Source organism: Nesoenas mayeri (genome assembly GCF_963082525.1).
Source record: "Nesoenas mayeri genome assembly, chromosome: 5".
Classification (NCBI taxonomy): Eukaryota; Metazoa; Chordata; class Aves; order Columbiformes; family Columbidae; genus Nesoenas; species Nesoenas mayeri.
The window spans coordinates 48,633,184-48,659,956 of NC_137548.1; the positions used below are offsets into that span (position 1 = coordinate 48,633,184).

Sequence of the window (26,773 nt, forward strand, 5' to 3'; positions counted from 1 at the left end):
GGTAACTCATTGGGACAGATGCGTTAGAAACTCAGCTGTAGAAAAAAGAAACGTTTGCAATCTCAAAAATTGTTTTATTTCTTCTTTTCACTTTAGAGACATCACATATTTAGACTAAATTTATCCCCAACTTCACACAAAACACCTCATTCCAAGAAGAGTGTAAATGCTGAATAAGGAACCAAAAAACTTAGGAAGAAGAAGCTATAATTTACCTATTTATTTTGGAACACCTGCTACAGCATTACAGACCATCCATCTCCCGCTTCATTCCCTATACTGAGACTGAATCTTTTGCTGAAAATCCAAAATGAGATGAAAGCACAGGAGAATATCACACCATTCTGAAGACAGAGGGGGGAAATTCTTTAGAAGAAGTAGCACTTCAGTCGTTTTACTTTCATAATTAAGTATTTTTTAATGCTCACAAGATTATGTAGTGCACATACAGATATTGCTCTATAATTTCTTGTTCTCCTTACAATTATAATTAGACTTATAAACACTACTTTATGTTTAATTTTTGCAACCAACCTCTGAATGAAAGACTACAAATAGACTGACTGGGATGTCATAAACTTTTTTTGTGCATACAGCCTTTGTATTTCCACATAGAGCTGCTTGATGCAGTAAGACCTGGTCATCTACTCAGTCTCTTTCTCCTGCCTTTTTTTTTTCCCCTATTCTCTCTGATGTTTTCATGTGTTGAAACAGTCAGGTGACTGAAGGTGCTAAGTATCTGAGAAAAGGCAGCAAGAGCGTTGTTGGAGGAAATTCTTGGCTGGCACAAAGCTTAGCTTGAATTGTGCAAAGCTCTGTGAGCAAGGGAGCAAATGCTGAAAACCCAGATAGATAATCTGTCTTTCAAACTGTTATAAATATGCCACTTACACTTCTTGGGAGCTGCTAGTGTTGGTAACTCTTAATTGCTCACCTTTCTGCAGTACCAGATTTCACTCACCTGAAGCAATTCTCACTCATCCTTGATGCAGGCATGCCCACAAACTTGTATGAGGTTTAGTAGAGCTTGGTAGACTCTGTTTACAGCACTCATTCTCAATTTACACAGGATTTGCAAACTCTGAATTTTGCCTTGAATTTGTATTTAATATGGCCTTAGAATTCAGCTGAAAGCTGAAGTTTTGCTTGATTTTAAGTAACAATCAAATAAGAGTTTTGTGGGAGATTTTTGTTTGGTTTGGTTTTGTTGTTTGTTGTTCGGGTTTGGGGTTTTTTTTGTTTGTTTTGATTTTGTTTGCTTGCTTATTTTTGTTTTTGGTTTTACTGTGCATTTATTTGCATATTTCCAAACAATATTATCTCAAATATTGGCCTCAGCTTGCTTGAAACAGAAGGCCTGACCTTTTACAGTAAAACCAGCTGTATGCTTATTTAAAATTCAGTCTGAACTTTCTTGAAATCTGGTTCTATTTTGAAACCTGTCTTGGGACTCCCAAGTTCTTACGATGTGACAATACTTTCAAGGCACTAGCCTGATTTTTACATGTTAAACATGTGGGTTGTACCTGTGTTTAAAATTCAAACATATTTTGCTACTTAGGTGGATGTAATTTTGGAGGCCCTTGAAATTCTGGGTTTGAATATAGGTTGATTCAATATGGACAGAACATTTTTAAAGCCACCATCCTCAAATAGCCATATACATAATTTCAAATGCAGTGGAATCACTCTCTTGCTTAAAGTTAAGCACGTCTGCAGATTGTGGAGCGTGATGATGTCATTTGTCTCATTGCAGTGAAGCTCCTTGTTTGAGATTCATGCCCAACTCCAGATGTGCTGGCACAGCAACAAGTACAAGTCGCTGCAGCAGGCATACCACACTTCACCATCATGGTGCACCATGTTGTCAACCAGCTCTGGATACCCAGCAACACAGCAGCAGGGGCTACAGGTTGGCTCATTGCAGGTCCATGCACCACACCCTCACACCGTATTGATACAACCACAGTCCCCCACAGAATGTTAATGCTGTATGAGCCAACTTTGACTTTCTCTTAAATATAGGAGTTTTCACTTTTTTTCTCAAGCTGCAGGCCAAATCAGAACATGTGTTCTCTTTGTTCATTGAGTGTTTTTGTAGCCAAGGATGCTTTGATTCAGTAAAGGAAATGCTCAGTGTGAATAATTACGTTCTTAATCAGCTTAGCGGTTGCACATACTTCAAAATACCTTGAAGTTAAATCAGTACTGAAGTAAGAACTTTGTAAAGTTTAGCCATTGAACAAGAAAGGCAATTTGTCTGTGTTCACATAATCCAATTGCAGTGAGGCCTGTGAGACAAAAAACAGGTTGGAAATCTAATATCTTCACAACAGATGGGCTGTTAAGCATATTAGTAAATTTAAGGAAATTTCTTTCATTAGGGTTTTATTTGAATTTATATCATATCCACAAAAATAGAAATAGTCTTTAGAACCATTTTGTGATACATACTCTCCAAGATGAAATTTACAATAATGAAATATCTAATGTGGATTTGTTTCCACATGTATACATTGAAGACGATGCTGTGAAAAGCAAGGAGGAATTATGCAATGTGCTGTTGAAAGATGAAAATGTAACTAAACACTTTAATATCTATGTAGTTCACAAGCCTACACACAGTTTCTCAGGATGTTTTAGAGTCTTGCTCTAGTTTTGTACAGGAAGTATAACTTGACAGTGCTCATGCCAACAGCTTTGACATTGCCATTTGCTTGTAAGTATATAAATATAACACGCTTTCCTATCTAAGGTTTTATACGTATGAAAATTATGGTGCAATAAAATCTATACACATGGTGCTACCAGTTCAGCAGCTGCTAACTTAAAGGATGCATCTAAAAATATGATTGCTCAATCTCTGAAATATAAAATAAAAGAACAATCAGAAATGCTTTTTGTTTAAATAGTAATTTACATAAACATTCATGTCTTCATTTTCTCCATTTACTAAGGTCTGGTAAAAAGACTTCCTTTGGTTTGTTGTATCTGTCCCTGGCAAGAACTGTAGTTTTAAACAGTCCTTTGTGTTTGCCTTAGACAAAAGTTAATATATTTGTAAAACAGAGTAAATGTTGGCTAGCTTCTATTCCAACTGTGTGCTATTTTAATGCTGAATGGCAAGTACCTAATCTGAGAAGTTCTACAGAGTGGGAATAGAAACTTGCTCAATTCCACATGCTGAAAAACGTGACAGTGGAAGACTGGCATTTATACTGCACCCCAGCATAAATCACTCTCTAGATTTTTACAGTATGCTACTAATTAAAGCTTGATTTTTCAAAACCTTTAAAAGCAGGTTTAGCTACTGCTCAGTAACCAGTGGTGGTAGGTGTAGATCACAAGTTCATTTATCTCCCAAGAAGTTTGGTGGGAGATCTCGTAGAAAGCAGCTTTATGAAGGTTGTACAATCAAATGCTGTAAGGTGTATGTTAACCTGACATAAGGTACAACAGATTTGTGACAGTACCACTGATTTCAGATTTTCACCCAAGGTGTCAATTGGCAGGGGGGAGGGAGGAGTTTGAAGAGCATGTAGCAAAGGGCTGCAAATAACCATGGGATGGGGGATGGGATCAGTCTTTGGAGCAAAATGAGAGTTCTCTCCTCATCTGGTGGCCCAGTTCTTGTTATATGATATACAAAATGATGGTAAAAGAAGTACAATGTATCTAAACAAGCTAAAAAAAAAAAAAAGAAACTATTGAGTTGCACAAATAGAAGCAAGGCTAGTACAGTCAGTTAAAAAAAAGAGGAGACAGATTGAGAGAAAAAAAATGCTTTGAAGTACAGAGGCTTATTATTTGATTTGTAAATAAGATTAACCCCTCTCTACTCAGATTATGAAAAGCAAAAATTGTCATGCATGGGTAATTGATGGTGACAGCTCTGGCACAAACAGTATAGAAGATGGTGTTATTGTTTGTCACTCACTATATGTGTAGATAACAAGCTAGACTCCCACGTTTACCTAAAACATCGTTGTTAAGCACATTTAATACCCTTTATAGTGATACTTCTGTTGTCTCTTGGTTTCATCTCTATTTCTAAGTCAAACAAAAAATGGAACATCCTATAACCTCCTGCTGCACATTGCTGCATTGAAATTCATAATTTCAAATCAAAGTGATGCCTGAGGAAATGGATATTGGATGGATTTAATATTCTTAATATTATTTTATCTTCTTTATCCTTTTATCCTTTTTTTTTTTTTTTTTCTTGTACTGGACTTCTCAGCTCCTGTTATGGCGTTTTAAATTCCCCATGCCTGAAAAAGTGAGTTGGAATTGAACCTGGTTTCACCTCTGTTAACATCACCAAGAAAATCCTGTTGCTCAGTTCCCACATCTCATATACTCAGTGACCTGGTGAAGTGATCCTCATGTGTTTGGTTCCAGTGGGAAGCATTTATGAGCTGAAGAAAGAGAAAGCAGCCCCTGAACATTCAGTCTCTTCTCTGCACTGCGAGAGATGAGCCCAAAATACTGACCCAGACCTGAATGTCCTCAAAATCTCAGTGTCTTTATGTTTGTGGGTTTTTCTCCAAGAATCCCAAGCACAGCTGACAAATACAATATAGAGTCAGACTTAAGAAAAGTAAAGGGAACTAGTATTTTTACATGCAATGGAGGTTTGTGTTTCTCAAAGGTTTTTTGAAAGTATCTGTCCAAGTGAGACTTGACCTGCTAGGAGGACCATACAACTTGAAGGAGCAGGGCAGACTGCTCCCTCATGCCATGAGATTAACATATGTTTTGCTTTCCCATTTCATCACTGCTTCAATATGGCATGGATTTGAATGCTTATTAAAGCAATATAAGAGCGTGAGAGGAGTACTAGTATTTCTACTGAGAAACTGTTGCCTTTCAGTAAGTTCGCCCAGTCAGAAAACTATCATCTTCTGTTAATAGCTTTTGGTCCCTGAGACTGACTGTCTTCCTGCAGTTTACCTCAAAGATGTTAGTTAAAAACAAATAGCCCTTTTCCTGAGATAAGATGAATGCCCCTTAGAGATTAGGGAGGATACTCAGTACAAGGTAAGGTCAGACCTTAAACTTCTTCCTACAAAAGGAGATCCCAATGGTGGAGGTAGCATGGGTTCTGCAAATATATGCCAACAGCAACCTTTCAGACTCACTGCTCTCTGTAGCTGGGATAAGCTAATTGAAGAGGAACCCACCATCTAACTGAACACAAGCAACTAGAAGCCAGCAAGGTGTTGTAACACTCAAAAATCAGAGGAGGGAAGAAACAAGTGATATTGGGCAATGAAGTCCATGAACCAGCTGACTACAGATATGGAAGAAGAGTGCTTGGCTCAGAGATGCTTTACTGCTTCCTCCACTTATAGCTGCTTTTTAAAGTGGATGATCATAATAAATGCCCTAATATTTCTCTCCTTCCCTTTCCTTGCATGACTCATAAACCACACTATGCCTGTATGATTAAAAAAAAACAAAACAAACAAACAAAAAGATAAAAACTTCACAAGAAAGGAAAAATAATCATCATTCTATAATGTTATATCACAGAAAACTGTGTACATTTTCTCCCCATACAGGACATACTTCAAATAAAATGATTTTAACACCAATAATGATAATGTTCCTTCTTCCCGACAGAAGTAGAATTGTTTTTTCACCCCAGTTTGGTACATAAATATAAGAAAATAGTCTTTGAATATCTACAGCCAGGTGTTTTAAATGTTATTTCTTGACATAGTTAATTCTCATTTTCTCTCCATCCACGGGCATTCTTTCCAAATTTATATACTAATCTCCGACCATCCACACGTTCCAGGATTTCTCTTTTATAATAGTATCTGTTAAAATAAAAAAAAAAAAAAGAAAAATATTTAAGATTAAATTCACCTACAGTCCTAAAGGGCCACTGCCAACTAGACAGTTCCTCAGCTACCTGAAAAGTCTTTGCTTTCTATTGAGATATATATATATACACAACACCTAAGGTTATTATAACTGAAAGATAAAGAGGTTGAATTCTGAGGTTGAATTTTCATCATATTTCAGGTCACAGAATATTGCCATATTTATTACATATTCTTATGAGATTTCATGGATTCTTCCAGATGAGACAGGATCTGAAATCAGACCAGGAAGGAATCTCAGCTTTCATTTAAAATACATTTTGAACTTTCACAGATGATGCAAAACTGCTCAAAACGTTAAAGCAAAGAGAAAATAAAATCCTCACATGGAATTTGTAAACCTGTAACTGTCAACAGTTAAGGGGTACATTCAGTTTCTGAACATTGCTGGAAATAACAAGGTCTCTGACTATTACTGAGCCATTTAAGCCTTCTCAGTTCAGTAGCACATGAACTTTCAGCTTAATAAAACCATGTTTCCTTCCTACATTGGCTGTTTGGGTGGACAGCAACAGAATGTATATTGTATATATAACATGTGTATTATACACAGGAGGGGAAATAAAAGACATTACATTACAGTCTCAAAAATTAGTATGAGAGACTCAGCTGACAAAGACAGCAAGTGGTGCTGCTGACAATCCATTTTTAAGTCAACCAGGCTCTCCATCTGGGTAGTATATTTATGTGCCCCAGTCTTCTACAGCAAAATCTCAGCTCACCTCATAGCCCGGCTGAGTTTCTCGTAAGTCATGCTGCTGTTGTTTTTCTTCTTTCCCCAGAGCTGAGCCACAGCTTCAGATTTTAAAAATCTGAAGACACCTTCTGACCGGTCTTCCCACTTGATTAATCCTGGGTTTTTCTCAGGATTGAGAAGAATATCTCGAATAAATTCCCAAAGATGAGTTCCTCGAGGGTCTGAAAGAGGAAAGTGGGGCAGGAGGAAGGAGTGTCTAAAGAGCTCTTGAGGCTATGCTTGTCATTTTTATGTCATATTCTTACAGTAGGTCATCTGCAAATGATGAGTATTTGATAGGGAAGAAGCAATAGCTCCTGGAGCACAGAAGCCCCACTTCAGAGATATATAGGGAAAAGACACTGACAGTCTTTATACTAAGGCTGGACATGAGTGTCAGCCTTTGGCAGTCTGAGACTCATGGCTAGCTGGTAGGAGCCTCAGCAACCAGAGGGAGCAGAGTCAAAATCACCCACTGTCTCCTTCTGCCTTTGGCACTGTTTCTGCCCTGAATATAACGTGTTTAAGTTTTCCTGTCATCTCATTTGCCCCTTTTTCCTCATATTCTTCTACAGCATGGCATGTACCCTGATATTATCATGCAGTACATGAAATGACCAAGATAATTGTGAAACAGGGACTGAATCTCCATGCATTTAAACTGACATGAGATGCAATTCCACATCAATGAATATTTGGTCCCAGGTAGACTTGAATAAGAAGGTGTAGAGTGGATAGAGTGATAGTGACAAAACTGGCTAGTCAACGTTGTATGTAAAAAGGGTATAAAAAGTTTTACTGTGATATCAAAAAAGGCAAAACCAGATTTCTAAGTTGAAAAGGCAGACCTTGCCGTTCAAGCACAAATCCATTTCACAGTTACTGTAGAGATGGCATAAGAAAACCCAGGAGAAAAAAAAAAATCTTCCAACAGGCCAGATGTAGTAGTTTATGAATGAAGAATAACAAACACAGTGACAAGGTGGGCTGGAAAGATAGCAGTCCTTTGGTCTGTCTTCAAAAGTATGTAAAGGTTTAGAACAAATTAAAAACAAAAGAAGCTACTCAAAGATGTAAAGCTAAACAGAAAACAGTATACAGTGCAACATGAGTAGATTTCAGCCAACCAATCCATTGTTTTTCTTTGTTCTTATAGTTGTTTTCTAGAACCAACAAAATGTGGTGGACCTAGTCTATCTGGATATCAGTTAACATACTCAGCAGATCATGATAGAGAACAGTACTGAAGAAAGTGGAAATGTAGGGGATTAGCCCAGCATGCCAAGGCTGTGGTTGAGTTCTTAGAATCATAGAATATCTCAAGTTGGGAGGGACCTATAAAGATCATCAAGTCCAGCTCCCTGCTCCTCAGAGGGCTACGTAAAACTAAACCACATGACTAAGAGCTTTGACCAGATGTTTCTTGAACTCTGACCGGCTTGGTGCCTCCCTGAGGAGCCTGTGCCAGTGTCCAAGCACCCTCTCAGTGAAAAGCTTTTGCTAATGCCCAATCTGAATTTCCCCTGGTGAAGCTTCATTCTGTTTCCTCATGTCCTGTCCCTGGTCACCAGAGAAAGGAGATCAGCACCTCCTCCTCCGCTGCCCTCCTTGAGGAAGTTGCAGACTGTGATGAGGTCATCTCTCAGTCTTCTCTTCAAATACTACAAAATGCAGTGAAGGACCAGTATTAAGATTTTTCTATTATAAATGGAGAATGACACAGGATGCAAAAGACATACACAAGGTATTTTCAGCATAAAAAACTCAGTAAAGTACATTAATGGAACTATGTCCAGAAATCACAATTACGGTAACCTGTCTTCAGAGTCAAGTTGAATCAAAACTAGTAGAAAAAAATGGATGAGGGGGGTGGAAAGACTGTCATATCAGAGGAGAAGAAAGTGGCAAGAATGAGGGGCAGGTGTTGCTCTTGACACCATGTGTGAAAAGGTCTGCAAGGAGTTGCTGAGTAGGGTCTCTGGTGCATACTGCACCTGGCAGGTATAGGCACAAGCATGGCCATTCCCATGCACAGACCTTGATTTAATCTTGGGTCTTCTCCATCATTCCTTTACTCCAGTCCACCAGCTCAGCTCAACATAGGGAAGAGGCAACTGGTTTCTGGTTGCTTCCCCATAAGCCCTCACTGATAAAAACAATTTGAAAAGTATAACAGTACTGAGTCAAAAATAACATGAGCAAACAGTACTAGAAGCAGTCAGATATTTGGAGGATTCAATCACAATAACGATCTAACAAGTTTTGTTTTCAAAATACCTCCTTTTCCCTCCCAAAGGTGATTTGCTTTAATGTATTTATTTACTTTCAATCAACCAACCATTATAAACATGGATGTCAACTTACTGTGCTTCTTGGTGTGGGACTTTGGTGTATGATCTTGCAATTTTTTCACATCTGAAGAATCTGCAGAGAAGGAAAATGAAGCCTATTTGTAAATTTTATTAAAGTCTTTCCATTGACTAGCAGGTTGAAAGAAATAAAACCACAAAAAAATTATTACCTCTTTTAAAGATAATAACTTTTCAGAAGGTAATCTAAGTGAGGAGGGAGAGAGTTTTGTTTTCTGTACTATATGTTAATTAGCACATTTCACAAAGAGACCATTGATGAATAAAGAACGAATGCAGAGGTAAACATTTGGCTTTTGAAACCTAAATTTGATTAACAAATACCTCACCTCATGTTATGTGTGCAAGAGAGAAAAAGAAGATGATGACATCTATAAAAGGAATCCTGAATTGTCTCATAATGTCTTAGTCTTTGCAGAAGCATGTATCTTTGGGGGCTTATTTGTTTCTGAAGAGATGATCTAATGTGAAATGTATGCACTGGTACCGATGCACAGAACACCTACCTAACTAAAACATAATGAACTGGCAAAATGTGGCTGTTTGGGGGAGGCAGAGTGAGTAAATGGGTTTGCACTGGTAGGAGTTTTGGCAGCTGGACGGGCATATATTTTTTCATGGCTCGGAGCCATAGAAACAAGCCATTTCTTATTGATGGTACTTTATCACCTGCAGCCAAACAAAGGAGGAATAGGGTTTCTGGCAGAAGCATTTCTTCAGAAATGAAGAAAATGAAAAGTTACTCCTGTTTATGACTGTAACCTACCTCACAGTCTGCGTGTTCAACCCTCTCACCCTCAAACCACAGCAGTCTGGATCGCTCTAAGTCTTCTAAAATCCTGAGAGATAGTCCTGTGAGAGAGCCCCTTTGCTTTTCAGCATACTTTGTGCCTGAATTCCATAAAGCAAAGCTTTAGGTCCCACGCACATTTTCCCAGCTTCTATGAATGCATGATTATAATAGTTTTCATGAAAACTGGGTATTTGCATGGGAAAATGACTCACAGGAAATATTCATTTGCATAAAAACTTGTTGGATTTGTACAAGCAACTATAATAACTGCATGTGAAAAGGTAAATGCAAAGCTATTCACACAATTGCTTTATTCATACATAACTGGCAACACAAACTGAATAGGTCAATGAGGATAAGCCTAACCTCCAATATTCTGTGCCTGACATAATTATTGTCCTTGACCCCCAAGTAGTAAATGCACTCTGAGTCATTTTGCCTTCTCACTTTCAAAGAGCAAGAACTAGCCTGAACCTCACTCGGCTTGCAGGGGGAAGGGAAGATAAATAAAATTAGGCTTATTTCACTGCCTTTTCTCAGATTATGATTCCCCTGATGTTATTAAACATCTGTTGAAAGTCCAGATGAGGACAGAAGGACCCACCCAGTCCTTTATTTGCCTTCTTACATAAATTCTTCTAATTTTAAAATTCCACAATTCACTTGCAAATGTTTGTTATGTTGCACTTAGCTGGAGATTTATTCTTGGAAATTCAGTTGCCTTCTGCCTAGATGGTGATTTATTCTGTATTTCAGCTGTGTAAATAGTCTCCCACATTGCCTTCACTCCTGCGTGGAGACCAGTTTCAAACATGCCATGTTAGGAGGCGGGGACCTGACATATTAAAATGCAGTTTCAACAAAGCTGTCTTGCAAAACTTTTGACAAAAGGCTGCACAGTATTTGCATATGATTCAGGAATGAGCCATTTTTTACAGGATATACAAATTTAGCTTTCACAGAAGGCTGTGCCCTTGGCGTGCCACCCTAGCTCTAGGCTCAAGCAGTCAGCAGGTAAACACACCATGCCAGGATCTTAACAGGTCCCCAGTCCTGTCAGAGAGCTCTGAAATCCTGGTAGCCATCTTGTGAGAGCCGATGGAAGCAGCAAAGGAAGTAAACAAAATGTTTGGTTTGGGTTTCTTAAGGCTTGGTGGTTTTCTTTTTCTGGTCAGGTTTTCTCTCTCTTTTAATTTTTTAAATTTACTGCTGAATGCATTAGTTGAAACCGTGTGTCATTTGGCAAGTCTGGCTGTGCTGGGAGGCTGGGGGATGCAGCCAATGGGCAAGCACAGAGGCCGTGACTGCCACCTGGTTGCAGAGGCACAGGTTTACCCCCAGTACAGAGACAGCACCTGTGAAGCTGCATCTACAGCAGTGTGCTTTCTTTTCTTATCCTCCCGTGACTTCGACTGCTTTCTCCTTCAGGTCTTTTTGCTTAACAGCCTCCTAAGAAGGACCTGCCTTTCCTTCCCCCCTTTCTCACTCCCCTGAAATCTCTCCTCTCCTCTTTTCCCACTGCCTCATTCTCTAACCTCTGCCTCTGATGCCTGCCCCCAGGACATGGTCCACAGAGCACCCCAATGTGTGTGGTCTGACTGCACTTCCACCGAGCACTACAGCAAATGGATTTGCTCTTTCTCCTCCTCTTTAGCAGGCAGATTGTATCTCTGCCTCATGAAAGTACTGTGGACAGGTGAAGAGGCATGTGGTGCCTGCCCTACTGTTAGCTGAGATGAGGTCCAGTACACCCTTCTACTGGTGTAGTTGGGCAGAGCACTTGGTGCCTGCCCTAATGCTCCACTGGGCTGACCCCAAACCTAGCAACTTACTCAGCATGAACCACTGGCTCACTAGGGAAAAGCAGCCATTTCTGGTGAGGAACATGGCACTCATTCACCCATACTCAGCTACACCACAGAAAGGTGTAGTGCAGCTGGAACACCTTATCTCTCTGACACTTATATCTTCCCCTTTGACTCAGGCACTTTAAAAGATATGCAGAGGTCACAGATTATTTTATCTTCTTTGTCTTTACAGAGAGAGGAGAGAAGCATTTATTTGAAACAAGCTATTGTAATAATGATAGCTAAACGAGCTATGAGAATCAGTATTGCTTGGTTTAAAATTAATGGTGACTCAGTTTCAATCCTACAACAGAAGACCACACAGATGACAGCTCTGGAACAAGTGACAAACAATTAACACTATAATTGCTAGTTCCTTACCAGGAGGCTGGTGATTAGCTGTCATCATGGAAATCTGAGCACGACAGAATGTTTTACTATCCAATAGCTCTGTGAATTAAAAAGTGGACATTTAAAGTAATAGCCTTAGACAACAATAAAACCATCTCAAAAATACATTAAATACTGTGATGTTAGTTACCTACTGTGCTACCATAGCCACTGTCATACAGGTAATTATCTTCTTTCCAGGACACCATTAATGATGGATCTGAAGGTAAAGTATCAAAAGGAAAAACAGATCACTAAAATAACATTTTTTAGCACAGAGGCAAATATTGAGCACCAAAGGAATAAGAAATGATAAAAAGAGGAAAAAACAACAAAAAACAAACAAACAAAAACCAACAAAACAAACAAAAACAAAACAAACAAAAAAAAAGAGCTGTGAAGGGAATCAAGACGTGAAGGGGCCATGTATGAAATTATATCGTTTCACGCAAATTACGGATGGGGTTGCATACTGAGGCAAATGTACTTACACAAAGCACTGACTTTTAGAAATAATGTAGTAGGCTCTTCAGTGAATTCTCTGCCCCTGATGATTATGACAGTGCTTTGGTGCCATAGAAATGAAAGTGTTCTCAAATATCTAGTAAAATAGGAGGATGCTTATAATGATTCTAATTTCTATAATGGTGGAATTCAAAGGTCCCCTCTGAAACAGAGCTTCATGTGTATGTGTAAGCACATAGTGAGAAACATCAAAGCCTTATACTAGATGAAGGGAAATTTTATTCCAGAAATTTCAAGTCTCCATCCTTAACCTAAAAAACATCCTCATGATTAAAGAGGAATAATTTTTCGTGACAATCTGGTCAGATGGATCAACGTAAACAGAGCAGAAGCATCATCTTTATGACCTGTACGTTGATCAGGAATTGCTTTCTTCAGAGTGCATTTTTGATGTGAGAAGCCTTAAACCCCTGTATTTTTCTTTTGCATCCAGGTCAGAAATGGTGAGGTATAAAGTTCAAATCTAAATTTTTACTCAATTTTTGTATGTTAATAATAATGACATTTAAAAAAAACCAACCAAACAACAACAACGAAAAAAAAAACCGCACCCGACTATGTTACAGTTAAATTATCATGTTTGGCTGACATTTATGACATAGGAATTTAGCAGGTATGCTAAATAATAGCTGCATGTTTGGGCACCCAGAGCTTGTGTTCCTACAGTATCATACCCCCTTTACTTGCTTGGACACCTCATCTTCTTAATGCTGCCTCAGAAGACAAGCTTTGACCAGCCAAAACACTGTGAGACAGCTTGTCTCCCTGTTCTGCTATTTTTCAGCACCTGTCTTTGCAACTGTGATGGTCTGCCAGGATGATGCAGGCTTCTGCTCTAAACCGCCAGCCCCATTCCTATAGGTTCACAAGAAGTCCCTTCCCCAGTGGCCCCAATCCACAGCACCTGCTTCTGCTCGTGTAGAAACTAAACCCGCTCCTATGGTCTGTAGTCAGAATAACCAGAGCCCCATCATGCCACTCCTGATTCGGCCCAGCAAGAACCATTAGTTAGTCCTGGGCTATGACCTTTCCAGAATGTGCAGCTGAGGTACTTTGCATTGCACTGTATATCCCTAGTAGAAGAAGGAATCAATATTATACCAAGATCTCATAAACTTGGACTTAAAGAATTACTGTAGTCTCCTATATGGCAATCATTGAGGCTGATACATGCACATCACCCACATTATGCCAGTACAGGCAAGGAATGGACTGCAGATTGCAATGCTTGCCTGCTGCAAGAAGGTACATAGTGTCCCTGGCTGAAGAGACTGGGCTCCTCTGGGTTACCTGAATAAACAGACTGGTAGTATTTATTGGAGACATGGCACGTCATGAATCTGTATTCATTCTGCCAGAAGATATTAAAATGTGGCTCATGAACACACCAGCATACAAAGAGACTGACACTGGTGTGATATCTTTTTGATATCTCTCTTGGAATTATAGATATATATAGATATATATATATGTATATATATATAGGAATGGACAGTTTCCTCTTTTTGTCACCATCAAACGACAAGCTACCAAACTGTTACTCACCTGTTTGCTCTGTCTTCACAATGACGTTATGAGATTGGTACATGTCACTTCCACACTGGCCTGCAAGAAAGCATATGGCAACTAGAACATGTGACAATGAGCACAGAAGAATCAAAGGTATTATCTCCAAGCAGCTACTGCTACAGCTGAGCCAGAGAGCTAATTTTGGAGTGGGAAACATACCCTTTCCCATGGTCCTTAAGGTGTTTTTCTTATGGCATAGCTAAGCAATTTAGCAATACAGTGAGTGAGTTCTAAGCAAATGAGATCTGCCAGATAGGTCTCTGAGGAACGTAACTGATTTCTGAATATGCTAGAATTCAGACCACTGTATGTGCATCTCTGCCTAAAATCTATTTACCATTCCATTTTAGGTGCTGAAGGTTGCTGTAAAGCAGTTGCCCTGCTGTTCCAGCTGCCTGAGTGAATTCCTGCAGGCTCATACTACACAGATGTTCCCCGTTAATATCAAACTCCTGGAAGGGTATGCAGTTGGCATCCAGTTGGTTGGTATCAAGGAGATGTTGCAGCCACTCCCAGACTTGAAACTTAGTCCAATACTGCGGGTGTATTTCATGCCACTGGGTTCCATAGAAGCTGCTGGACACTGGAAAAGAAAATAGGTATTTACTATATTTGTTATGACCATGGGATTATGTTGATGACAAGAAAGGTCTATAGGTAAATTGCATGCCCTGAAAGTCCACAGTTCTAGATTCTTTTCTCAATCTTTGACACTATCTCAGTAGTTATTACTAGAGAAAGTATTGTTACTTTTTTTACCTCAATTTTCCAGTTAAAAACTGGTAATTATTGCATTACACCTCTCTTGGCAGATTGAGCATGTAGGAATTAATTGATTAATATTGGCTAAATAAACCAAAATGCGTTAATGGGAGATAGCTTACAGAAGGACTGTTCAAAAAGTATGTTGATTCTTTGGTTGGAAAATAATTTTAGTGCATCAGAAACTGATGGAAAAAGCCTTGCAAAATTCTGATAATGTGACTTGGAAATTTTCTTTGAATAATGACTTAATAAGGACTGACTAAGAGTTGTGGGATTCAATCAAAGGAAAAAAAAAAAGCCAAGGCACTTTCATATTGCTCCACCATAAAAGCTTGTCAGTATGGCCCACAACTTCCTGATAAAGCTCATGTTCTGATGAATGCTTATTATTTCTGTGGTCAGGTAAGGTGATTTCTGAATCCAGTTGTAAAATCCATTTTTATTTATGAAACTGTCTAATCTTCTTGTTAGGATGTCTGAATCTTTTCTTGGCAATCTTTTAAACTGTTCTCAGTTAGATGTCATTGCATGATGATAATTTACATGTGCAAATGAAAGAAATTTTATGTGGGGATAGGATAAATAGATAAGATAAGAGTAAAGGCAAGTCTGCTTTGGTCTGCCCTCACAGAAGCACTGGCAAAAGGAATTCAGTGCAATTCATTCCTTGGGAAAGGAGGACAATGGAGTATGCCAGGCAAAAACAGCAGTGTGAAAAAGTTCTCACAAGTTCATGAAGGATTTAGGGATGCAGAAATGAGAGATTGCAGAGGTGGTTGAATTATGGGAGGAGAAAATACTGCCAAGGCCTAGCTCTACAGTAGCCCCACTCCAGGATGTGGCACCAGTCTGTTCTCAGACTCCCCAAGAAAAAGATTACCCATGCACCTCTGAGAAATGCTGACAACAATGAGTATTGCTAGAGGACCACAAGCAACAGAGTGGTCATGTTTTAGGAAATCTCTTCTCCTTAGGTCCAACTAGATCTCAGGTTTCTTTGGCTGAAGTACAGTGGCCAGTGCTAGTTCCCAGGTAAACACGAAGAAGCTCCATCAGTTTCTTTGTCAATATTGGCCAAGAAGATCTGCATCAGTATTTTACCAAGTTTGCAGGACTGTTTCTCATCCTCCTGTTGAAGGATTTGGGGAGTGAGAGTGGAAACTATTAGGAGTGTGGTATGTGAGAGAATAAAGGTTTGATGGAGCTATCAAGTATTCCATGAAAAGGAGGTTGTTTTCTACTCCCATTAGTTCAGAATGGTAAAGAGATTTCAGAGGCCATTAGACTCCTAATGTAAATGGAGAGCCTTAAAGTGCGAGAGCAAATAAATAAAAGAAGGTGAAGCAATGAATGACTGTAGAGGTTGGTCTGAGCTTTTGGCTTCCCATTCCTCTAAAACATGAGTTCCACACTAGAAACATGTAAACAGAACCCACCATTTTTGTTCATGAAATCCAGTGCAAAGTGAAACTCAGCCAGGGCTTTTTTCACATGAATCTGTTACAGACGGGTCAGCACATTTATTAAGTGCACACTTCTGTATTTTTGTGTATTTAGAAATTACACATAAAAAAGAACAAGACTTCCATTGAGTGAGTACCTTATTTGTAAGTTTTGTTGCAGCATTTGGATTAGAAGGAAAACTGCAGTATGGATTTGTCTGTTGACTGAGAGATAAAAAGAATTTAAAAATTGTATTAAACACTATATAGATATATGTCTATATCTGTATTTTTATACTGAAAGTGAAGATATATATGAACACATTTTCATATGTACAGTCAGATAATCAGAAAATAGTAAGAAAAAAACAGTTCTCAGATCACATGCTATCTAGTGCTCTAGTGTCAGTCTAATTAGAAAGCTATCTAGCAATTTGAGCTGAAAAAGCAAACAGTGAAGGAGCTAGAAGACTCTTCCCTTGGAAAGCCAGAGGGGTGATTAGCATTGAACAGTAATGTTGGTTCAGAGAAGGAGTGAGGGATAAAGGTAAGAGAGAAAGAATTCTGGACTGAGGAGAGGGAACTTTTGGCACTTTCAACACCACTAAATTCATTTTAAGAAAAAGAACCAATAAAGAAATGAACAATAAACTGGTCACTTTCAGAAACTTAGTGTTGTGAGTTCAGCTTTTTTACAAGTATGTAACAAATGGAAAGTTTTCTTACCAGAAGTGAAACTCCAGTAAATTACTATTACTGAAAAATACTACTTTTGCGTGCTTAAAAATACAATAGCCTCTTCCCTCTGCCTCACCTCAAAAAACATGTCTCAGAGCCATTGAATTCCTCCTACCATTGCATGTGGAATATCCATCTGTCCAGGAAGGCTGCTGGTGGAGTAAATTGCTGCTGGAATTGATACTCATTCTGCCACTTCCTTCCAAAATCATGATCTGTAAGTGAATTGAACAGCTTGCTCAGTGAGTAATGTCTAGTCTAAGAGGTAAATGGCAAAAAAACTCTAAGCTAAAAAATCCACTGAAGTTGAAGTGAGGAAGCCAATTCCACTTGTAGAAGATGCAACTAAAATCAAGAACATGTTGCCACAACCCCTTTTCCACTGCCACAAACTTTTTTTTTTTGATAAAAATTACCATGATTGATTTGCATATGCAAGAAGCAAGTTTCAACAGCTGCCCCTCCATAAATGAATGAACTGTAACCAGAAATTAAGCCGAATGAAAAGACAATCCTCCTGACAGAGCAAAACAGGAAAACTGCCATACTTTGAGAAATGAAATAGTAATAGTTTTTTTCAGAAACTCCCTTAAACAAAAGGACCCATATGTTAATGCTACAGGGAGGTAATGTTACAGGGAACATCTTGTCAACTGACCTAGTTTCTTATCTAATCTGTGTCAGCAGTGTCCATAGCAGTTTTCAGTAACAAGTATCACAGATCAGACATTTCAAATGACCAAAAAATTCAGACTGTCAAAGATCTTGTAAATGAGACAGTCATTGGTGTAACAGAAACAGCATTTTGGAGTGACACCACACCCAAGACAGTATTCCCTCTTCAAAGTGACAAAAACTTTCCTTTCCACTTAGCATTAGCACCATGAGTAAAACTTTCCTCTGTTTTATTTATACTTTTAAAAATACCCAAAACCATTTAGGTGATGTTTTAGAAAAATGTCATCTATTTATTATATGCTAAATAATTCCAGAGAAGGTATACAAAATTACCCAATTACAAGTGCTCTTGATATTTTATATTATGGTTTGAAGTTGTAAAGTTTAAAAATATAAATTATAACCATTAGACATTCTTCAAGAGTTTGGGAAAGTAATTTGTTAAATAGTATAAAGGCTTCAGATTGTTATCTTATACAAAAACACAGAAAAAAACCTGTTAAAAATAATCTAAATTGAAAGCCACAAAGTCTTTCAAAACCAAAACATTAGACATCAGGATGGCATGTGTGTGCAGCTAGAATTCACCGAATTCACCCTGGATTTAAAAAGAGGATGAGGAACAGAATGGACTTGTGAAGCTTAAACTCTTCGCTAACTGAGGCCAATGAGAAAACTTCCACTGAGAGCACAGCCTGACCAGTTTTGTAGAAGCTCATACCAGCAACCAGTCTGGTAGAAGAAAGAGTCAACAGAAACACTTGGATTCTCCATTTCAAAGAACAGCCTGAAGATGTCCGGGGTTGCTGTTTTCCTCTGTCATTTAAAATAAATTATCTAACTTTTACAAGTCTCTCTTTCCTCCCCTCCATATATATATTTAGAGAGGGAGAAGGAGAGAGTCAGGTTACTGAGAATTGCTTAAAAAACCAAAGCCTGAGTAAGTTTATCACAGTGAATGGTGCTTTACATTATAATATAGTTCAGGGCCTTTGTGTAGCTATTTTTTTATTAACAGTTGGTTTCCACTCTTAACTCTAGCCATTCTGTGACTCAGTGACCACCGGCAAGGAGAATTGAAATTCTCATACCAGGTTTGTGGGGGTATGAAATATTAACAATTAAAAGAGCTACCTATTGTCCCACTCTGACCAAATAAAAGATGACTGCCATATCAGTCAGTATATTTATGCAAGTTAGAAGAGATTACATTTTTTTAGTCTCATGTTTAAGCTGAGTGACTCAGTATTGTGAGGTAGAAAGTGTAAGAAAGCATTTAAATGTCTTATTCTGAGTATAAAGGTGTCCAGCATATAAGAAAATGTAATTTATCTCATACTTGATATATAAGAACTTCTAAGCAATAATGCATGCTTGACAGTCAATACATACACTTCTGAGATTGTCCAGATTAATGATATATTAGGTTATTTATTTAACTTGGGTTTTAATTATTTAAGACAATTAGGTATGAATGAATGAAATATTAATTATTACAGTATCAAATAGAGGTAGAATATCATATATTCTGGGAAAACTATAGAACTTGAGGATTAGCAAAACACTCTTAGGAACTTAGTTTGGTAAAATTACTTATTAAAAACAAAACAGTATGCACTTAATACTGAATTTCAACTTATCAATCTGACGTCACATTTTCAGAAGCCGTCTCAGAATTTTCAGAATCACAGAATGCTGGGGGTTGGAAAGGACCTCTGGAGATCATCTAATCCAACCCTCCTGCTAAAGCAGGTACACCTAGCACAGGTTACACTGGATCATGTTTAGGCAAGTTTTGAATATCTCCAGAGAAGGAGACTATACAACCTCTCTGAGCAGCCTGTTCCAGTGCTCTGCCACCTTCAAAGTAGTTTCTCCTCATATTCAGATGTAACATTCTGTGTTTTAGTTTTTGCCTGTTGCCCCTCATCCTGTCATTAGACATCACTGAAAAGGGTCTGACCCTATTCTCTTGACACCCACTCTTAAGATATTTATAAGAACTGATAAGATCCACTCTCAACATTCTCTTGTCCAGGCTAAACAGACCCAGCTCTCTCAGCCTTTTCTCATAAGAAAGATGCTCCACACCCCTAATGATCTCTGTAGCCCTCCACTAGACTGTCTCCAGTAGTTCCTTGTCTTTCTTGACCTGAGGAGCCCACAACTGGATGTGGCTTCACTAAGGCAGAGTAGAGGGAGAGGATAACCTCCTTCAACCTGCTGGTCTCAGTCTTCCTGACTCACTCTAGGATACCATTGGCCTTCTTGGCCACAAGGGCACACCGCTGGCTCATGGTCAACCTGTTGTCCACCAGGACTCCCAGGTCCTTCTCTGCAATGCAGTTTTCCAGCAGGCCCACCCCTAACCTGTTTGGTACATGGCGTTATTCCTCCCTAGGCGTAAGACCCTACACTTGCTTTTGTTGAACTTTATTAGGCTCAACTCTCTAGCCTGTCCAGGTCTCACTTAATGGCATCACAACCTTCTGCTGTTCTGCCACTCCTCCCAATTTGGTATTGTCAGAAAACTTGCTGAGGGTACACTCAGTTTCTTCATCCATGTCACTGATGAACGGGCTGAACAAAACTGGAGCCAGTACTGACCCTTGGCAACACCACTAGCCACAGGCCTTCAGCTAAACTATGCGCCACTGATCACAACCCCATTCAGCCAGTTCTCAGTACATCTCACTGTCCACTCATCCAACCCACACTTCCTGAACTTACCTATAAGGATGTTATGGGAGACAGTGCCAAAAGCCTTGTTGAAGTCAGGGTAGACAACATCCCCTGCTCTTCCTTCATCTATCCAGCTAGTCATGCCATCATAGAAGGCTATCAAATTGATCAAGCACGATTTCCACTTTGTGAATCCATGCTGACTGCTCCTGATACCCTTCCCTTCCTCCACATGCTTCAAGATGACAGTCACAATGATCTGTTCCATCACCTTTCCAGGGATGGAGGTGAGGCTGACCAGCCTGTAGTTTCCTGGGTCCTCTTTCTTGTCCTTTTTGATGACTGGAGTGACATGAGGTGACAATGGAGTGACATTTCAAGTACTGTGTTATGTGGTTTTGTCTTCTGCAACTTCTGGAATTCTACATAATTTTCATGCCTAATACTTGTGTAAGTAAAAATGTGTCTGAGAAAATGTGTGCATATGAACTGAAACATTTTTTATGTTCAAGTTCCGGTGTAATTTTGCCCTGAAAGTTCAGTTCAGATAAACTATTGTTTTTCTTTCTTCATAACTATTGAGGTGAACTTCCAACCCAAAAGATCCTTCAACACTTTGATTCAGCAACTGAAGTTACGGATAGTTAAATAAACCATGTCATGTGTCTTGCACAGTTTTTCCACCCCAGCAGTAACCAAAACCAATATGCGTTGGTGATCTGAGGAGAAGCACTCTGACAGCATTTTCTCTAGGTCTGGATTTCAGTTATTTTCCTATAAAACCTTCTTTACCTATCACAGTTTAGCAGACAAATGCTCTTCACAGTATCCCTAAAAAACATTAATAGTTTCAGGTAATGTGCATGGAACTTCCTTTACAAATTAATCAATCAATCCATCCATCCCATTTTTGAAAGCTGTATAACTTATCTCAACCAGAACAACTTAATTCATTTCCAGTATCACCCATGGAAACAATTGTACATGAAAGGAAGAATTTACAATGTGACATTAATCACAAGAACAGGACTGGATTTATCTTTAACCCAAACTTTCCCAAATTTCTGTGTATTATTCAATGTACTGGGGTTTTGACAACTTTCAAGTCACCTCCTTTATCTTAATGCAAGGGTGTTCCTTGCTTGGAAATTATTATAGCTCATTGTTCAAGGTGAGTATAAAGTCCCACACCTTCATCGGAAGTGTAGAGTATGATGCTCATTTTCGCTATGAAAACTAAACTGTGATTTTTTACATTTAATCCTGTATATGCCTTTCTTTGATACAAGTTCATGACATCTATGCTTATAGCAGTGTCTCATCCCATATTTGGAAAGATTTTGAGTCAGGATGTTGGAAGGGAAGTGCTCTTCACTAGTTTAGGGCCAAATCCTCAAATCTCCCTTATGTACAGACAAACCTGGTTAGAGGGTGTGAGGCCTCAAGGGGAAGGACACATAATATGTTCAGTTTTCTTTTAATCACATGCCATGTATCAAAGTGAATGATGGAACTAATGAAGCCTGGTTTCCTATGAATGTGTATCTTGTGGTTGGATTCTCTAGTGTCTAGTAAGATGTGAGCACTGATTGAAGTTTTTCCCATGGTTTGGGTATTCATAACATCTCATTGTCTCAAAGCAGTGAGCTCAAGCTTCACTCTGTCTTTCAGATGCAGTATTAATAGATCTTCCTCCTGTACGTGGCAGCCAGTTTTCATTAATCCTGTAAGAACTCCTATCTTTGGGACTTCTACCCCATATCAAATCTAATTAAAATTAGCGATGGGACTCAAAGATTGTTACAGGCTGAATGCAAAAGCCAGTACACAGACAGAATAATCACAAAAGCCTCACTTCCTCAGGCAACCATGTTAAAAAGGGATTCTAGCTACGCTGAGATTTTGGAAAACTATATAAAGATCTTGGGATCTGTCTCTGCATGAACACAGTATATCATAAATGAAAGCACACGTGAAATATCATATGTGTGTATACACATACGTGTTTATACACACGCATATGCTTTTGTGTGTGTGCATTGCAGGTATTTGTACACACATTTCCATTATTTTCCACTGAAGAGGAGGTGTCTCTGGAGTATAATCTTACAACATTGCACAGTCATGAGCGGAAGCAATTAACACTTTATTCAGTCAGTAAGGTTAAATACAGTTGTGCAGTGGTGTTCAGCAACATTCTTTCAGGAGAGAGTCCTATGAGAATGGATGAATGCATTTAAAAAAAGTTATCTTTCACCTATATGCAATACATCAGGTGGTGTTCAAAGACCAAACCCTGAAGGCCTCTCTTAGTGAAAGCTCTCACTGGAGTCAGGAGGAGCTTTGACCAAGCCACACACAACCCAGCAACTTGGCAGTAACAGGATGTTATTTGCTGTGTTCATCTGGTCTTCCTGGACTGACTGAGAAAACGCCAGTGATGGAAAGAGCAATGGCCTGCCCATGGAGTAAATCCAGCATTGCAGAAAGATATATTTACAAATCCTTGAACCTTGAACACTGTATAGTGCAGTCTATGCAAATTATTTTATTGCATTACAAGTGTGCTCTGATCTCCTTTTTCACTTTCAGCCCAATGAGTCTTAACATCCAGATAATGAGTTTCTCCTTTCTTTGAGCCAGAATCTTTCAAGAACAGTTCATAGTAAATGACAGGAAAATGCTGAACACAGTATGAAAGTCGTATGAACAGTAGAGAGAAAACATGTGAATCCTGAAGTACTACAATGAGAGTGATTGTTCTGACACGGATATGTATGGTTGCTCATGTTACAACACTGAACTGAGGGTCTCATTTATTACAAATATGAGGGGTGTGGATCCCACAGGGGAAGGGGGCCTACAGCTTTCTGGTTTGTAAACTATATACTCCATGAAGAAAAAAAAATGTCTAAGACAAAACTGATTGAAACTGTTAAACTTTGACTCCACCCGTAAGTTATGCAAAGTCTAAGAGTAACTTCTAGCTGAGACAAGCTCAGTGCAGCTCCTCCTGGTGTATCCAAAAGGGTGGATCTCTTTTAGACTGTTTACCTATGGGAGGCTTCCCCATTTTTCCCCTTTTACCATCATGGATGAACTTCAAATGTACATTTCACCTGGGCCTATTTTCTTTGAAGTATATTATGTACACAGCAAAGGCACAATCACTGCTTTTCAGGGCTTAGAGTTTGTACAAGTATCTACAGAGTCTGTTTAGTATTTTAGATTATTACTGCACCTTGGATTACAGTCAAGCACTTAAACAGCAATCTAAAAGAAAAGATAACAGGTAATAACTGCAGCTGCAGAGGAACAGAATCTGTATTTTTCTTGAAAAATCAAAAGACAATGAAGTGAGCCAAGTTATCAAGACACCAGAAACAAAGGACATTTACAACAAAGCAGGTGGGTCTGCTTTACACATATGGTTACTTCAGAAACATAATTGTGTTGTATTTGTAATGCGAATGATCAATTAGCTGCTTTAAATTCCAGCTACCTGTTTTACATCTCCAGTGGAGGCAAGGGCAGGCACAAACTGAACATATTAATGTTGCACGTTACCATGTGCTTTGGGTCCTTTTTAATTTATTTTTCTTTCATTTAATGTGTATTACTACCAGGGTTCCAGGGTCATATTCTGAGCCAGTATGCCAATACATACAGTTATGGCTGACCCTAAGATTGCCTTATGATCTCTGTCTATTTTGCAAAGGTCTTGGCTTCAACCTTGGTGTCTGTGCCAAGCTCCCAGATAAGATACCATCCCTGCCACAGCTCACTTTCAGATATGACCTTTTCCTCAATATGTTAGTATCTCTTCTGGTCATTTAGATCCACATGTAGCCATTTACACACTTCCTTGTTTCCATCCCTTTGTTTTAGTGCCAAAAACCAGAGAGAAGCCTCAAAAGAAACAACTCATCTTCAGGCTGGTTACTGGCAGAGATCCACTTCACAACAGAAAGCTCAACTTTGGGCCTCTTGGATAAGATCTGCAAGGTGTACCATTCAGATTGACTGCCTATGCAGCTTGACCTGACTGACAATAATCTCAAGGCTCACCACTAATACAGTTACAAACATGGTTTCCAAATTCTTTGAAATGTTTGAAGAAAGTTCACATGAAGAAGCACTATGATCACACTCAATATTTGTTGTATAACATACTGAGTGTTTGATCCATTTTGCTTTTAGTCCATCATTGTACCTTTGGGCCACAGTAACAAAATGTGTTTACAGAATCACATTGTGAGTGTGAAGTTCAAGGAATCATTTTTATAAGAACATCTTCTAAATAGTATCCAAAACTCTTTGTATCCAGGCTTCTGGTTTGGGTCTTTGGGGCCAATTTTGTTCCCTTTCTACACCTCTCTGAACTGCACATTTCTATGTTTCTGTATTTTTTGTGTATACAGCTGTGGTTCATATGCATAAATCCATCTTTGCACGTGCAAAACTAACTCTTGGTGAGCTTTCAGAGGCTATATTGAGACCTTGATCATTTACTGTTGTAGGCTTTTGGAAAGGAAGAGTTGCATATATTCTTTTGTTTTCTTTGAACCTTGCATATTAAATGTATACATGAAGGTAAACTGAAAGATCACAAAAAGGAAGATGAATACAAAAGGAGCATTTAACATTTACCTACATTACAGATAGGATCATGATAAACAAAATCAAATAAAACTTGATTGGAATCTTTTATTACTAAAGATCTGATTTTCATGATGCACTACATGGTAACTTTTATAGGATATGTGGTGGTTGCTTGGACATGTTCGTGTGGATGCCTCAAAATATTGCACATATATTTTAACTAAAGAGAAGCTGGGTAGAAAAGTTAGGATCTAGATCCGTATCTGAGCTGTTCCTCCTGCTCCAGGGTTTGGGTTTGGTTCTTATCTCTCTTTTAATGATGTAATTTCAAGACAAAACCATAGTTCAGTGTCCTTTTTGAGAGAGAAGAAAGTTCACTTTATGATTAAGAACAAAATTTTTTTAAAAATTACTTGATGATATGCAAAGTCTCATAGGTTGTTTTTTCTCTGACCTCTTTTTTTCCATGATTAACAAACTAATATGAACTTCAATTTTCAAGGTACTCATAAAAAGGGAGAATTTTAAGAGGTTTTGTTTGTTTGTTTGTTTGTTTTTTAAATCAGAAGCAAACAGAAGGCCAAGTGTGAACAAAGAGTCCTCAAGGCATAGATGTGTCTAACAGTGGTAACCCCCAAAGGTTGATACTTCTGCAAATTTTACCTATAGTTATGCTACCTTAGCAGAGGAAACAGTGAAACGGAACCTACCGCTTAGTAAGGATCCGGTGTTTGAGATCCATGCTTCCTTGTCACATCACAGGCTAGATGTGCCTCTTCATGACATGACACTGAGTTTTGAATATGAAAACAATAATATAATCATTTATTTTACTGTCAAAAAGCTCATTCTTCTCTTGCAGAAAACCTGTGATCTGTTTATTACTGTTGGATTTGCTAGTCATGGAGCTAAGACAAAAGCAAGCCAAGAAAAGGTTTTATTTCTCGTGATAAATGTTTGTGTCATTTTTGCACTGACATGTCCTTAGAATGTTTGGAACAAGTAGATATATCAGCTAAAAAGTGGGGTGGGGTGGGTGGGGGCTTTTTTCTTTTTTGATTCTTTGGAGTTGGTGCTGCAAAACATGGCTTTGACCAGTGTGTGGCATTCCTTTCATTAGTGTCTGCACCGCCTCAGCAAGTTCATGATAATTTGAGTCAGCCATTTTTCCTGAATATTTAGAAGTCATTTGACATAGATTTATCATCTAGCCTCAGGGATACAGAGTCTTGGAAAACATAGTAATGGGAAAAACTGCCTTTGCTCTTTAGTCTTCTTTCATCACTTAATACCACACCTCATGGAACAGTTCCACACCTCTTTCATGTCCTTCCTATCTCTCTGGTACATCCTACTTCTATTCAGGAGCCAGCTCATCTACCTAATCTCCTTTTGCTAAATACCTTTCTTTTTCTTACAATACACTGAATATACAAATGGTCAAAAAGCACTCTAGATGCCCCTGTAGCTTGACAAGCCACATGTTTATGATTAAGCAAGAACCTCATCAGTTAACAAAATATTGCCATCATGTTCTGACACCTTCTTTTCCCTTGGCTCTAGCTCCCCAGCCACTACCCTCTACCTTCCATGACAGCTTGTCTTTGCATTGCATTAAAGACTAACAGCATATTGAAGGAATTGCTTTCCATACTGCTGATGTAGCCTGTGAAACTGTTCAGTTATTAGTGAATAATGACAATAATTTTTGTGTTTGTACTCATATTTGTCTCACAAGCACTGAAG

The 26,773-nt window shown here is 38.7% G+C and overlaps 1 protein-coding gene across 2 annotated transcripts; it reads right to left on the reverse strand.

Moving 5' to 3' along the window:
• Nucleotides 1-5,112: 5,112 nt before the first annotated feature.
• On the reverse strand, nt 5,113-17,277 carry EHF (ETS homologous factor; the record flags this gene model as incomplete). Of its 2 annotated transcripts, XM_080345849.1 has the most annotated exons (8): nt 5,113-5,825; nt 6,614-6,809; nt 8,992-9,051; nt 12,018-12,086; nt 12,178-12,246; nt 14,097-14,156; nt 14,458-14,703; nt 17,181-17,277. In XM_080345849.1, 8 exons carry the CDS (start codon nt 17,275-17,277, stop codon nt 5,726-5,728), a joined length of 897 nt encoding a protein of 298 aa, XP_080201975.1. In that variant the 3' UTR covers nt 5,113-5,725. The 2 variants fall into 2 exon arrangements, with proteins under 2 accessions (XP_080201975.1, XP_080201976.1); XM_080345850.1 differs by lacking the exon at nt 12,018-12,086.
• Nucleotides 17,278-26,773: the final 9,496 nt, after the last annotated feature.